Source organism: Heteronotia binoei, chromosome 12, assembly GCF_032191835.1.
Source record: "Heteronotia binoei isolate CCM8104 ecotype False Entrance Well chromosome 12, APGP_CSIRO_Hbin_v1, whole genome shotgun sequence".
NCBI lineage: Eukaryota > Metazoa > Chordata > Lepidosauria > Squamata > Gekkonidae > Heteronotia > Heteronotia binoei.
In genome coordinates, this window is record NC_083234.1 from 13890907 (window position 1) to 13906107 (window position 15201).

A 15201-nucleotide genomic window follows, 5' to 3' on the forward strand; every position below is an offset into this window, starting at 1 on the left:
ACTCTGCTCTGGTAAGACCTCACCTGGGGTCTTGTGTTCATTTTTGGGCACCACATTTTAAGAAGGATATGGAAAAGTTGGAACAGTTCCAGAGGAAGGTGACGAAGATGGTGAGGGGTCTGGAGACCAATGTCCTATGAAGAAAGGTTGAAGGAGCTGGGGGTGGTTAGCCTGGAGAGGAGGCGGCTGAGAGGTGATATGATCACCATCTTCAAGTACTTGAAGGGCTGTCCTAGAGAGGATGGTGTGGAATTGTTTTCTGTGGCCCCAGAAGGTAGGACCAGAACCAGTGGGTTGAAATTAAATCAAAAGAGTTTCCGGTTCAACATTAGGAAGAACGTTAGAGCAATTCCTCAGTGGAACAGGCTTTCTTGGGAGGTGATGGGCTCTCCTTCTTTGGAGGTTTTAAAAAAGAGGCTAGATGGCCATCTGACAGCAATGAAGATCCTGTGAATTTAGGGAGAGGTGTTTGTGAGTTTCCTGCATTGTGCAGGGGGTTGGACTAGATGACCCTAGAGGTCACTTCCAACTCTGTGATTCTAGGATTCTATCTTTGGCTGGGGAATAGTAGGATAGGAATCCCAAATGCAAGATCTACCCCGCTTCCATTTAATTAGATGTTTTGTGGTTCTAAACAAGGCCATTAAAGGGTCCAGTTTTTCCATCTCACAGTATTTTATTTGCGTTTTGGAAGATATCTTTTGCTTCCAGCGCAACCCCATCACCTCTCATTTCGGTTCCATTCTTCAATGTGCCTGCGCATTTTCCACCGTGCCTGGCCCCAGAGGAACACTTCGCGGTCGTACAGGCATGTTGAAGCTTGCCCAGAGTCAAAAGGCTCGCTTTGCTAATTTTTTTGTTCTTAAAATCGAAATGAATTGCAGAGAAAAAATGCAACGGCTTCCAGTGTCCGAATGGAAGTTGCATTCCTTCCAGCAAGCGCTGCAACGGGGTGCGGGACTGCGCAGACGGCTCGGACGAACAGCATTGTGGTAAGATCCCCTGACGGCACGTGTCCGTGGCAGGGCGGGGAAGGGAATTGTGGTAATCGCAAGGCTGTTCATCCAGATCTTCATCGTCCCGCTGAGATCCACCTGATCGTCAGAATACCTTTAAATTCTCCTGGGAAACCAGGGACTCGGGAGTAACGTTTTCGCCTGCCTCCTGTCCCAAAAGTCATCCATCCATGTTCCTTCTGCTTTTACAGCATGCTGTGTTCCAGCTGTGCTGCGCAGCAAGCTGGGAAGAGGATAGATAGAAGGACCAGGGAGGAAACAGGAGGGAGAAGTGTAGCTGCTGAACTTCTCCCTTTGTTTGGGGAAAGGAAAGGAAAGGTCCCCTGTGCGAGCACCAGTCATTTCTGATTCTGGGATGACGTTGCTTTCACGTTTTCATGGCAGACTTTTTACGGGGTGGTTTGCCATTGCCTTCTCCAGTCTTTTACACTTTCCACCCAGCAAGCTGGGTACTCATTTTATCGACCCCGGAAGGATGGAAGACTGAGTCAACCTACCTGAATCCGGCTACCTGAATCCAGCTTCTGCTGCAATCGAACTCAGGTCGTGAGCAGAGTTCAGGCCACAGTACTACAGTACTGCTGCTTTACCACTCTGTGCCACGGGGAGGGGGGTGTTTATATGTGTAGTGCCCAGGGCTTTTATTGTAGCAGGAACTCCTTTGCATATTAGGCCACTCCCTTCTTATGTAGCCAATCCTCCAAGAGCTTACAGGGCTCCTAGTGCAAGGCCTACTGTAAGCTCCAGGAGGATTGGCTGCATCAGGGGTGTGTGGCCTAATATGCAAAGGAAGAAGAAGACTGCAGATTTATACCCTTCCCTTCTCTCGGAATCAGAGTCTCAGAGCGGCTCACAATCTCCTTTACCTTCCTCCTCCCACAACAGGCACCCTGTGAGGTTGGTGGGGCTGAGAGAGCTCTGATAGCAGCTGCCCTTTCCAGAACTACTCTTGCGAGAGCTATGGCTGACCCAAAGCCATTCCAGCAGCTGCAAGAGGAGGAGTGGGGAATCCAACCCGGTTCTCCCAGATAAGAGTCTGTGCACTTCACCACTTCACCAAACTTCTACGAAAAAAGCCCCGGTAGCACCTATTTATGGGTGGCAATGTTATTATCTGTCTTTGCCTTGCTATCTAGTTATTCTCTTGAAAGCTGTAATTGTATGTGTTGAGGGAAACACAGAAGTTGCTAAAACTTGAGTGACAGTGCAGCCCCCCCCCCCCCAAAAAGGCAAAAGAACAATAAAGATTAAGAGGTTGACATGAAAATTTTCCCCTCCCTGTCCTCTTTAAGAGGGGATTGGATAAACATGGAGCAGAAGTCCATTAGTGGCTATTAGCCACAATGTATGGACAGAAGACTCTATGTGGGGCAGTGATGCTCTGTATTCTTGGTGCTTTGGTGTGGGGGAGAGCAACGGTGGGAGGGCTTCTGGAGTTCTAGCCCTGCTGATGGACCTCCTGAGTTTTTGGCCACTGTATGACACAGAGTGTTGGACTGGATGGGCCATTGGCCTGATCCAACACGGCTTCTCTTAAGTTCTTCCTCTTTTGCCTTCTCTTCCTTCAACTCCCTGCAGAGCCCCTCTGCACCCATTACATGGATTTTGTGTGTAAGAACCGGAAGCAGTGCTTGCTGCGTTCCATGGTGTGCGACGGCACCAGACACTGCCAGGATGGCTCAGATGAGGACCCTGCATACGCTGGGTGTGGTAAGCTTTGAGGAGGGGCTGGGGCTGAGCGGTAGAAGATGGGGAAGGTCTTTGGCTCAATCCCCAGAAACTCCGGTTCAACGATCTGGGGTGGCTAGTGCTGTGTTGGGAAGGTGAAACCGTTCTCAAGTGAGGCGTGAGCTTGTCTTAGGAGCCTGTGATACATATAGTTGTTTGTGTTCTTTGCAGCCCAAGAGCCAGAGTTTCACCAGACCTGTGACCACTTCAGCTTCCAGTGCCAGAACGGCATGTGCGTCAGCCTGGTGTGGAAATGTGATGGCATGGATGACTGCGGGGACTACTCGGACGAGGCCAACTGTGGTGAGTGGGCGGCCCCTTTTCCAGACAGCAAAAGATTTCCCCATGCGCTCTGGGAACATTTTCCCCGCTGCCGTCTCACCAAATTTAGAGTGGGACCCATGCGTGAGAGTGTGGTCCTGCTTGTGGTCCTTACAAGCTTCTTGACGAGACCCTTGACCAACCGTGGAGGAGCTGCTCTTCTCATTGGCTGCACAAAAAATGGAGAAAGAGCAGGGCGCACTGTGATTGGTGGGAGCGCCTTCTATTCCAGTTCTGCCTGATCCACAGCGATGGAGCATGTCTTGCTCTCTGCTCATTTAGAGACAGGCCCACCTCTTTTCCTTCTCATCCTTGCCCCATCCCTTATCTAGGTAAGGTGGGAAGGGAGTTGGCCTGCTGAAAATGCTGTTATCCCTTTCTTTGGATGTTGAATGGCAGAACAGAATCCCACAATCGCTAAGCAGCAAGGGCTTAGCTTTGGGGTTCAGATTCTACCAGCTGCTGGATGGTTTTGCTAAATGACTGCAAAAAATTACCACACCATTATTCTTTGAGGACCTAACTAGGCCATGCTAAACTAACAACCAGGCCAGTACATTTATTTAGTACAATGGAGCATCGTAGGTCCAATTTAAGATATGGGTCCTTTGGAAGTCACATGACTTCCAACTGTCACACCATTATTCCTTGAAGAAGGAGAAGATGATATTGGATTTATACCCCACCCTTCACCCTGACTCTCAGAGTCTCAGAGCTGCTCACCATCTCCTTTACCTTTTTGCCTCACAGCAGACACCCAGTGAGGTAGGTGGGGCTGAGAGAGATCTCCCAGGAGCTTCCCTTTAAAGGACAGCTCTGCAAGAGCTATGGCTGACCCCAGGCCATTCCAGCAGCTGCAGGTGAAGGAGTGGGGAATCAAACCTTGTTCACTCAGATAAGAGTCTATGCACTTAACCACTACACCAAACAGAAGACCTAACAATGTCAGGGGGCATGGGGCACCTGTTGGTAAGTGTCTCTCCAGTAGTCATGATATGATGTTACGCAAGCTCATTGGCTACTGCTGGATGCAGGGATATGCCAGACTCCATAATGTCCCATCTTCCTTTTACTGGGAGAGCACCGGAGGTGGGATGGGGAGGGCTGTGAATTTCCTGCCTTGTGCAGGGGGGCTGGACTAGATGACCCTTTGGTCCATTCTAGCTCTGTGTTTCTATGTTTTACAAGATATTACCCAGGAGATGGAAAGATCAACTGCAGTTACTCATTCGCTGTAATGTCAACAGTAGGTTGGACCTAACCAGCACAACTTTCCCTTGCTATAGAAAACCCAACCGAAGCCCCCAACTGCTCTCGGTACTATCAGTTCCAGTGTGAGAATGGGCACTGCATCCCAAACAGGTGGAGGTGTGACGAAGAAAACGACTGCGGGGACTGGTCTGATGAGAAGGAGTGCGGGGGTAAGGGCGAGCGAGCCTCCTTTCTGGGTTACTCACTACAGTCTGGGGCCTTGTAGCAGGGAAAGGCATGTTTCTGCCATCATTTCTGAGTTCTTGTACATTTTATTTATTTGTTTCTTTTTTGCCCCAGTGGGATCCCAAAACAGCTTCTCTTCTCTCCTCTCCTCTCCTCTCCTCTCCTCTCCTCTCCTCTCCTCTCCTCTCCTCTCCTCTCCTCTTTTATCTTCACAACAACCCAGTGAGGTAGGCTAGGCTGAAGGAGAGACTGGCCCAAAGTCACCTAGCCAACTTCCAGGGCACGAGTGGAGATTTGAACTTGTGTCTCCCACTTCCTAGTCTTGAGACTCTAAACAGTACACCATGGTGGTTCAAGAATTCATGCACCATTTCTTTGGTGGCTGCCTGGTTTGCATAGCCTCTCTCTGCAGCATCCGGTGCCACTCTTAGCGGCTACTTTAATGCATTGCCAGAGATAGTCCCAAAAAAGTGAAGTGTTTCAGAGTTGCCCTCTAGATCTCAATTAGGCTGCTCTTGAAGAAGGGCATCCAGTTTCTTATCCTTTATTCTCCAAACGGCTGGGGAGACAGAATTGGCCCGTTAGGGAGAGAGAATGCCTTTGATACCGTGTCAGATCTGCCTGCTTCTGATTGGATATCTTTTCTGTAGACCAGAAGATATTAATGTGCTAAGCCTCATTTGATTGGCCCAGGCTTTTTTTTTTAAGATCTATGAAGCTAAGTAGAGTCGGTCATGCTTAGTACTTAGATTGAAGATCACCAGCTGAGTCCATTGAAGGATGCTGTGCAGAAAACAGCAGTGGCAAACGTCCTCTGAATGTCTCTTGAAGACCCTATGGGGTGGGGGCGTGCTGTAAGTTGGCTGCAAGTTAATGGTACTTTCCACCAGGGGTCATTTTGTAGAAAAATAGGTGGTGGAGCTCGTCCAGGGATTGTTATGCAGCTGAACTCTCAGAAGGAGGAGGTGGAACTCACAGAAAGGTTCAGGAGCTGTGCTCCTGTCAGCTCCCACTAAATCCGAGGCTTCTTTCCACCACCAGTGACTCTCCTAGCTGGGGGAAGAAGGTAGAATCTGGTAGAATCCAAGTGCTAGTTCAAACCACTGAAACCTAGTGTTAGGGTAACTGCTCTCAAAAAGAACTTGGGGAATTAGATTGAGAGACAGCTGGCCCAATAGGAATCTTTTTTATCTATGTATACCAGGCTCAACCATTCAGATAGTCAATGCTCAATAAACATGGACTCTAATTTAATGAAATCAATTGTAATTTATTTAGAATAATAGATCTTCTTCGTGGTCTCTGTGCATCACACTGATGGGATTAAGGCGCCTGCGCCGATCACGATCGGTAACTTCAAAAGCTGCGGATTTCCGCGCCCCAGGCCCGGTGCGCATGCGCACAGCCCCCACTGCGCATGCTCACCGAGCCCGGAGCGGACATCCCGCCAGTTCTCTTCTGACCGCCGCTCGGATCAGTCGATCTTTTCGCTACGGTCGGTATTTTCTCCTATATCTATACGTAGACTGTGGATTTCCAGAAGTTTTTTCTTATTTTCTTTCTTATTTTAGTTTATTATTTTCGTTTTAAGAGGAGGAAACGAAATTGGGATTCTCCTCTCCAGTTCCCGTTTTTTCCTCGCCTTCCCCCCCCCCCCCTCATCCTTTCCCGCCACGCATGGAAAGGCGCTGGGGATTTTTCCGGAGGTGCACGAGGTGTGGCAGCAAGATAGCCCCTCCAGACGGACACTCCCTCTGCCTGCTCTGCCTTGGGGAGTCCCATATTCCTGACTCTTGCATACATTGCTCGAGATTTTCAAAGCAAACCAGAAAAAATCGCGCAGCCCGGCTGGCCGCCGCATTAATGGAGAGGGCACTTTCACCGAAGAAGATGTCGACCGCTTCAAAACCGTCGACATCCGAGTCGGTCGGTACCGACAGGGCCCTTACCGACGCCGATCGCCCCAGCAAGAAAGCGGGCTCGGCACCGAAGTCGGACTCCTCTACGCCCGCAAAACGGCCTAGAGAGGAGAAGGTCGCCCACACCGAAACAAAGAAAAAGAAGGCAGACAAACCCAAACCCAGTGGGCATTCTGCTTCTTCCGCCCCGACATCGCCATCAGCACAGGCGATCGGGAAGGTTCCACCGCTTAGGCTATTCGCCTCGCCTAGCCATCGTCACAGCTCACCGACACTCTCAGCCATGTCGACGCAGATAGCGATTTCATCGGACTCCGACATCGAACTCGCCCAACGCTCGGGAACGGAACAGAGTCCTACGGACGAGCACCGCCCTCGAACCCCATCCCCGCAACCTAAGAGAGATGACCGTGTTACTCCCCCAAGGGGTCGGTCGCGGAGCCCACGCAGACCTCTCACCCCCCGCCATCGCTCCCGAAGCAGACGTCGGGACCGATCACATAGCCGCTCCAGGAGCCCTAGACGTCGGCACCGATCACGTGAGTCGACCAAGGCCAGATCGCCGGTCGATCGTTCACCGAGATCGAAGCCCAGAGACATTTCACCACCCCGGAAACCACCACCCCCGATACCATGGGACCAGAGACAGTGGCAATACTTATATGGCTCTTACCAGATGCCTTCAGTTTTTCCTTGGTTGCCCCCCAGACAAATAGACTGGGACCAGCAATCTGAGGCGTCAGTGAGATCCAGAACCTCCTATCATACACCGAGGCATGCATCATCGGCGTCACTGGCAAAACCCCCGAGCATCGAAAAGCCCCCAAAGCAAAGCTCTCCTCGACCCCGAGGACAGGAAAAGGTGACACCAGAACCGGATAAGACCCCAGAACCCCATCCTAGGTCAGAGCACTCGGAATCGCCAGACGATTCGAAGTCAGGGGAGGAGTCTGCCTCAGAAGAACAAGGCACCCCTTCCTCCCCGGAGGAACCATCACCTCCGGAGAAGGTCGGGGAAGAACAACCTATATCCCCATCTGAAGATCTTAAATCTTATGGGGATCTCATCAAACGCATGGCCCAGACACTGGCCCTGACTACTGTTCAGCCTCAACCGGTAGTCACTGACAATGTGTTCGATGTAGTGCAACTCGACACCTCCACGGCAGTGGCACTCCCTCTAACGTCTGTCATGCTACACACGGCCAAATCCGCATGGGACAAACCTGCGTCGACACCAATATCGTCACGCAGGCTTGACCACATGTATAGAATTCAGGAATCGACTGCTGAATTTCTATTTAACCACCCTAAGCCGAACTCGGTGGTGGTCGCCTCCTCTTCCAAAGCTAGGAAGACCCATTCGACCCCCCCTGACAGGGAGGGCAAGAAGCTGGACAACCTGGGTAGGCGGTTTTATACAGCGGGTTCACTAGGCGTGAAAATGGCGAACTACACAGCATGCATGGGGCGCTACCAATATGCGTTATGGGACCAACTCTCCTCCATTTTACCTACTCTCCCAGAACAAGCAAAGACAGCAGTCAGGAAACTGCAAAAAGAGGGAATCTTACTGGCGAAACAACAAATCAGTTCCGCAAAACACGTCGGCGATATAGGGGCAAAGACCATCTCCTCGGCCGTGACACTCAGAAGGCATTCGTGGCTAAGGTCAACGGCCCTCCAACCGGATACTCAATCATATATAGAGGATTTGCCATTCGATGGTAGCGGTCTGTTCAGTGCAAACACCGACACCGCTTTACAAGAATTAGATAAAAGCATTAAAACATCAAGAAACCTAGGGGTATCCACCTCATCGAAAACACAGACCAAACGACCTTGGTCAAAGACTTGGAACAAGAAACCGTTCTCAAAGCAGCAAGGGGACCAGCAGTGGAGACCAAAAAGTTCGGGCTCTTTCTCCAAGCCTCAGTATGGTGCAAAGACGAAATACTCACCAACTTCTACGCAGACCCCTCGCCAAAAGGGAAATAGGCAGCCCAAACAGAGCCTTTGACTGCCTCCCCCTGTGTTTTTCCCTATCCCCATCCCCTGGGAACCAGACAAGACTCTACCCTTTCTTCCCAGCTTGGACCAAGATTACTACCGACAAATGGGTCCTATCTGTTATTCTACTGGGCTACCAAATAGAGTTTCAACAACAACCCACTGTCCCTACGGTCGTCTACACCACACACTCTCCAATACTAAAAGAAGAAGTACAAGCTCTTCTACACAAGAATGCAATAGAGGCAGTCCCACAGTATCAGGAAAGACAGGGATTCTACTCCCGATATTTTATAATCCCCAAGCGGGATGGTGGCCTCCGGCCTATCATGGACCTGAGAGCTCTCAATATTTTCATCACTCATCACAGGTTCAGGATGACCTCACTGCAGAACATTCTACCTCTGCTCAACCAGGGAGACTGGATGGCCACGTTAGACCTGCAGGACGCATACTTCCATATAAGTATCCACCCAGACCATCGGAAGTTCCTCAGGTTTACCATCGGGAAATCCCATTTCCAATACCGGGCGTTGCCATTCGGACTTTCAACGGCCCCAAGGGTCTTTACGAAGACCATGGCAGTAGTGGCAGCACATCTGAGACTGCAAGGGATAGTGATATTTCCCTATATAGACGATTGGCTCCTGGTGGCAAACTCCAAGGACCGTCTACTACACCACATCCAGATAACCTTAACCCTTCTACAAGAACTGGGGTTACAGGTCAACAACAAAAAGTCACATCTCCAACCATGCCAAAGGATACAATTCATAGGAGCGATCCTAGATACAAGGAAATGCAAGGCGTTTCTCCCACCAAGCAGAGCAAACGACATAGTCTCGCTTGTGTCAGAATTCTTCCACAACCCAACGGTGAGAGCGAGACAGATACAGCGCCTTTTAGGGCTGATGGCCGCAACCACAGCAGTCATCACGTTTGCCAGGTTCCACATGCGGATGCTCCAATTATGGTTCATCAATGCATTCAACTGCCTGAGGGACCCCCCGTCACGCAGGATGCGTGTTCCAGAACCAGTCCTTTTCTCTCTAACGTGGTGGCACCAGAGACAACATCTAACGGAGGGTGCCCCATTTCACAAGAGGGCCCCTTCCCTGACGATAACCACAGACGCATCCCTATGGGGCTGGGGAGCACATCTGAACGGCATGTGCGTTGGGGACAGGTGGCCTCCATGCCACCTAGAATTTCACATAAACTTTTTAGAGCTGTTGGCAATCCATCACGCCATCATCTCATTCCGGAAACTACTCACCAACAGATCGGTGGCAATTCTTACAGACAATACGACAGCCCTAGCATACATAAACAGGCAAGGGGGCACAGTGTCCCGGAAGCTTTGCCTGCTAGCTTTACGCATTTGGGAGATATGCAGAGAAACACGGACAACCCTAACTGCAGCACATCTCCCGGGCACTCTCAACTCTTGTGCGGACTCTCTAAGCAGAGGAGGTGCCGTACTCCACGAATGGGAAATGAACTGGCAATTCCTTCAACCAGTTTTTCAGAAGTGGGGAACACCGGAAATAGACGTGTTTGCGACTCGCAGAAATTCAAAGTGCAGGAAATTCTGCTGCAGGGGGGGAGCCGACCCGAGATCGCTGGGAGACGGCCTGATATTTCCATGGAAGGGACAGCACGTTTACCTGTTCCCTCCCATCCCGCTCATAACCAAGGTGATCCACAAGATTCACAGCGAAAGGCCACGGGGAATCCTAGTCACCCCTTGGTGGCCGAGACAACATTGGTTTGCCCCAATCCTGAGCATATCCGAAGGGGTCTACCATCAGTTCCCACCAGCCGCAGACCTACTAGTATCGCATCAGGGAAGGGTGACTCATCACGATGCACCGCACCTGAAATTGACGGCGTGGCGGCTATAACTGCCCCATTATCAGCCAGGGCACAAGAAGTTATTCTGAACTGCAGAAAACTATCCACTCGGAAGTCCTATGACTACAAGTGGTCTAAGTTTGTGGAGTTTGCTTCATCAGAGGGAGCAGACCCCGCCACAGCGGGCCTTTCCACGGTGTTGGACTTCATCCTCGCCCTAATCGACAGGGGACTAGCAGTATCATCAGCAAGAGTGTACTTGGCTGCCATATCAGCTAATCACGTGAACATTGAAGGCCACTCGGTGTTCTCACACCCAGACTCTAAGAAATTCCTTCGTGGCCTGGCCAGACTGTACCCTGTAGTAAGGGTTCCAGCCCCCGCATGGGACCTCCCTGGAGTCCTACACGCCTTATCGGGGAAACCATTTGAACCCATGGCGACATGTCCTCTGCAGTTGCTAACGTGGAAGACGGCTTTCCTCTTAGCCATTACGTCGGCCAGGAGAGTAGGTGAACTGGCCGCTCTCCGATGTGACAACCCATACTTACGCTTTAGTGCAGACGGTGTCTGGTTAAGACCAGATATCAGATTCCTCCCCAAGGTGGTATCCTCTTTCCACTTAAATAAGGAAATATACCTGCCGGTGTATTTCCCGAACCCTACGACAGATGGGGAACGCAAACTCCATGCACTAGATGTCAAAAGGGCATTATCCTTTTACCTACACAGAACGGGACCCTTCCGGAGGGACTCCAGACTTTTTCTGTCCTACGCCCCAGCGTCTCAAGGGAGCAAGGTCTCAGCTCAGAGGATCTCAAAATGGATCTCAGAGACCATAAAACTCTGTTACTTGATAAATAAGAGGCCCTTGCCTGGCCCCATTAGAGCACACTCCACGAGGGCGATGGCCACTTCAGCAGCCTTCATGAAGGGAGTGCCCCTGAGTGACATTTGTGCAGCAGCCACGTGGTCCTCGCCGCATACCTTCGTTAGACACTATGCGTTGGACCTGAGATGGCATCAGGGCACTTCGGTGGGCCAGGCGGTACTGCAGTCGCTGTCTTACTGATGAACCGGAGCACCCTCCTCCAGGTAGGACATTGGCTTGCTAGTCTCCCATCAGTGTGATGCACAGAGACCACGAAGAAGATAAACAGGTTGCCTACCTGTAACTGATGATCTTCGAGTGGTCATCTGTGCAGTCACACTACCCGCCCTCCTTCCCCTCTGCTGCCGGTCCATCAGTGGATCATGCAGCGGTCAGAAGGAACTGGCGGGATGTCCGCTCCGGGCTCGGTGAGCATGCGCAGTGGGGGCTGTGCGCATGCGCACCGGGCCTGGGGCGCGGAAATCCGCAGCTTTTGAAGTTACCGATCGTGATCGGCGCAGGCGCCTTAATCCCATCAGTGTGACTGCACAGATGACCACTCGAAGATCATCAGTTACAGGTAGGCAACCTGTTTTTCTTTCACACAAGGCACAAAAACAATCACACATTCACACAGGTCTAAAGAAATACAGATAGATCGATAGGGGTAACATATAAGGATGGACATACAGGGTGATACTACCTCTCGCAGACTCCAAGGAAGACTCCGATGGCGACGAATGAGGGAATGGGGGATGGACCCGAAACTGATCAGGAATCGGGGATGGATCTATACAGCGGGATAAAGGGGTTGCTGAATAGAGAGCACACCTGTGGGTAGCTAGTCCACAGGTTATATAGGGTCCCCTCAGTCCTGAGGGGATGGGAGGTGACTGGGAGTGGTAATGGGAGGTTCCGCTGATGACCAAGAAGGCTGGACGTCGGCTGGACCAATGGCGAGTCCATGGCGACGCCTGATTGGGTGTATGCTTCAACCAATGAACTTCTTCTTCATCCTGGGCATCCTGGAAACTTCCAAGTTGCGACAGGGCCTGGGGCGGCTCCGGTGATATCAGTATGGAAATGGTCGGGTGATTGGGATGAGATGGGATTATCTGGGAAGGTGACAATAGGGAATCAGATATGGACCTAGGTATTCCGTCGTAGACAAAAGGGCTTGGGGGTAGCAGGAGAGATCCTTCCTCTTTCTCACCATCTCCTGGGTGAGGACTGTTGCTCAGGATATTACTGAGTAATTAGGATCAACAGTTGAGCCATTAATCCATTCATAAACTAGATAGGTTGCTTACGGGCTAGGAATGACTCAAGGTGTGTACGTGAGGTTCCCACTAAGAAGGGATGAAGCCCAACCAGGCAGGAAGATGGCTACATGTGGTGTTAGCGAAACACAGTGGCTTCCATGCTTAGCGCTTCAACACCGTTCGCCTGGACAGCTCCTTGGCGGCGTAGCCTCCTCCTCGCCGTGGCGGACTCCACGTGGTAGCGGGGAAACGTCCGTGTGCGTCTGCAGACACTCTGTGCCTGTCTCAAGCACTTGTATAGTTGGTGGTTGGTACATATGAGTCCTATGTAGTTCCTGGATAGCTTTACTCGCATTCACTGGCCAGGCGGATGCAAGTTCACTTCTCCAGGCGCCCTGGCAACCATGCTTGTGACAAAAAGGGGTCATTTTCTCACACTAGTGAGAGGTTCCTGGTGCTCCAAAGAAGCGGGAATTAGCTTAGATAACGTCTAAAATGTAAGGGACAGATTTATGGAGAGTGGCTTGTTAGATCCTGTTATTGGTGGTAGCAAAGTGGAACCTCCATTTTCAGTGACAGTATATCTCTTGATTACCAGAGGAGTGGGCAATGTAACAGGCTGTTTGTAGCGTTTATGCCTGTTTCCCAAATATATAATCTAGCTGCTGCTGGAACAGAATTGTGGACTAGACAGTTCCCTAGTCTGGACCACCAAAGCTCTTGCATTCTTGGTGAAAAGTGCCATCAAGTTGCAGCTAGCTTATGGTGACTTCATAGGGTTTTCAAGGCAAGAAACAGTCAGAGGTGGTGTGCCATTGCCTAGAATCATAGAGTTGGAAGGGACCTCCAGGGTCATCTAGTCCAACCCCCCTGCACAATGCAGGAAACGCACAAATACCTCCCCCTAAATTCACAGGATCTTCATTGCTGTCAGATGGCCATCTAGCCTCTGTTTAAAAACCTCCAAGGAAGGAGAGCCCACCACCTCCCAAGGAAGCCTGTTCCACTGAGGAACCACTCTAAACTCACAAACACCTCCCCCTAAATTCACAGGATCTTCATTGCTGTCAGATGGCCATCTAGCCTCTGTTTAAAAGCATCCAAGGAAGGAGAGCTCACCACCTCCTGAGGAAGCCTCTTCCACTGAGGAACTGCTCTAACCAAAAGTTCCCAATCTCCCTCCCCCGACGTTGCCAGCACAATGGCATCACTCGCACGCCAGCTGCTCTAGGAGCATCCGGTAAAACTCTATGGTTTTCCCGGACGCTCTAGCAATTTGGGAGGGAAAACTCTATGGTACAACTGGAGGCTGCAGGGGACGTGGCACCCCTATTTCCCATCCAAGTACTAACTCAGGCCAACTTGGTTTAACTTCCAAGATCTGATGAGATTGGGCTAGCCTGGACCACGTGGGTCGGGACATAGTTAATGTATTCTCAACACACCGCTTAATTTTGTTCCAAGGTTCTGAAATCGTTCCCGTCACTACATCAGCGCCTGCCACATGTTCACCTAACCACTTTCGGTGCAACAGCGGGGCGTGCATCATGAACAGCTGGGCTTGCGACGGGTACCGGGACTGCGCCGACGGCTCTGATGAGGAAGCCTGCCCCACTGCTTGTAAGTCTACGCCACAGTTTCCGATGGGATCCCCCTTTGCAGTCTTTATAAAGCTCTTTCTGCGCCTTGGGTGGTGTGCCCCAGAGGGTTTGTATTCTACACCAGACTGGAAATACATGTGAGGTACAGAGAGACATGAGAGATTTGCAGCTCAGTAGCGATGGTGGCTTCAGGAAGGGATTCTTTGGGGGTCTTGAAGTTGATCCAAAGCATATCTGGGATTCCCCTGTGAGAAGATTAGTAACGAAAGGGCTCATTTTGTAGCAGGAGCTCCTTTGCATATTAGGCCACACACCCCTGATGTAGCCAATCCTCCTGGAGCTTACAAGGCTCTTCTTACAGGGCCTACTGTAAGCTCTTAGAGGATTGGCTACATCAGAGGTGTGTGGCCCAGGGATGGAATTCTAGCAAGAGCTCCTTTGCATATTAGGCCACACACCCCTGATGTAGCCAATCCTCCTGGAGCTTACAAGGCTCTTCTTACAGAGCCTACTGTAAACCCTTGGAGGACTGGCTACATCAGGGGGTGTGGCCCAGGGATGGAATTCTAGCAAGAGCTCCTTTGCATATTAGGCCACACACCCCTGATGTAGCCAATCCTCCGAGAGCTTACAGGGCTCTTCTTACAGAGCCTACTGTAAACTCTTGGAGGATTGGCTACATCAGGGGTGTGTGGCCCATCGATGGAATTCTAGCAAGAGCTCCTTTGCATATTAGGCCACACTGTCACGGTTGGGGCCGGGTCAGGCAAAGTCCAGAGGCAGGCCGAGGTCTGTAGCCAGCAAGCAGGAGTGTCCGAGGTGCCAAATCCAAATCGCTGTGCAAGTATCGCAGGTCCGAGGTCCAGAAGCCGAGGTCAGGGAGTCCAGAAGTCAAAAGCCAAAGTCAGGGAGTCAGGAACCAAAGTCAAGCCGGAGTGGATGCTAGGACGTCAGGAAGATGACTAGTTGCTTCCACAAAGCCTCCTCCCAAAGCCCACAGCTATATAGCCCTCTGCTGGCTGTTGCCCATTTGGGCTAATTGCTGGCTCTGGGAGGCAGCCAGGATCCTGTTACAACTCAAGCATCCTTGCTCTTAGGAGGGCCAGAATCCTCTCAAAACTCAGGACTCAGGGAGCGTCTTGCTTGTGAGCGTGCCGCCCTCCTCCGATCCCTGAGGTCCTG

General features: G+C 51.1%; 1 protein-coding gene across 1 annotated transcript in view; it reads left to right on the top strand.

Annotated features, from left to right (window-relative positions):
* Positions 1 to 15201, top strand: part of SORL1 (sortilin related receptor 1) — a 194927-nt gene that overhangs the window by 130450 nt on the left and 49276 nt on the right. Inside the window, 5 exon segments of the mRNA XM_060251466.1 lie at positions 885 to 992; positions 2595 to 2726; positions 2916 to 3047; positions 4352 to 4486; positions 13883 to 14038. Coding sequence (XP_060107449.1) covers positions 885 to 992; positions 2595 to 2726; positions 2916 to 3047; positions 4352 to 4486; positions 13883 to 14038 — 663 coding nt within the window.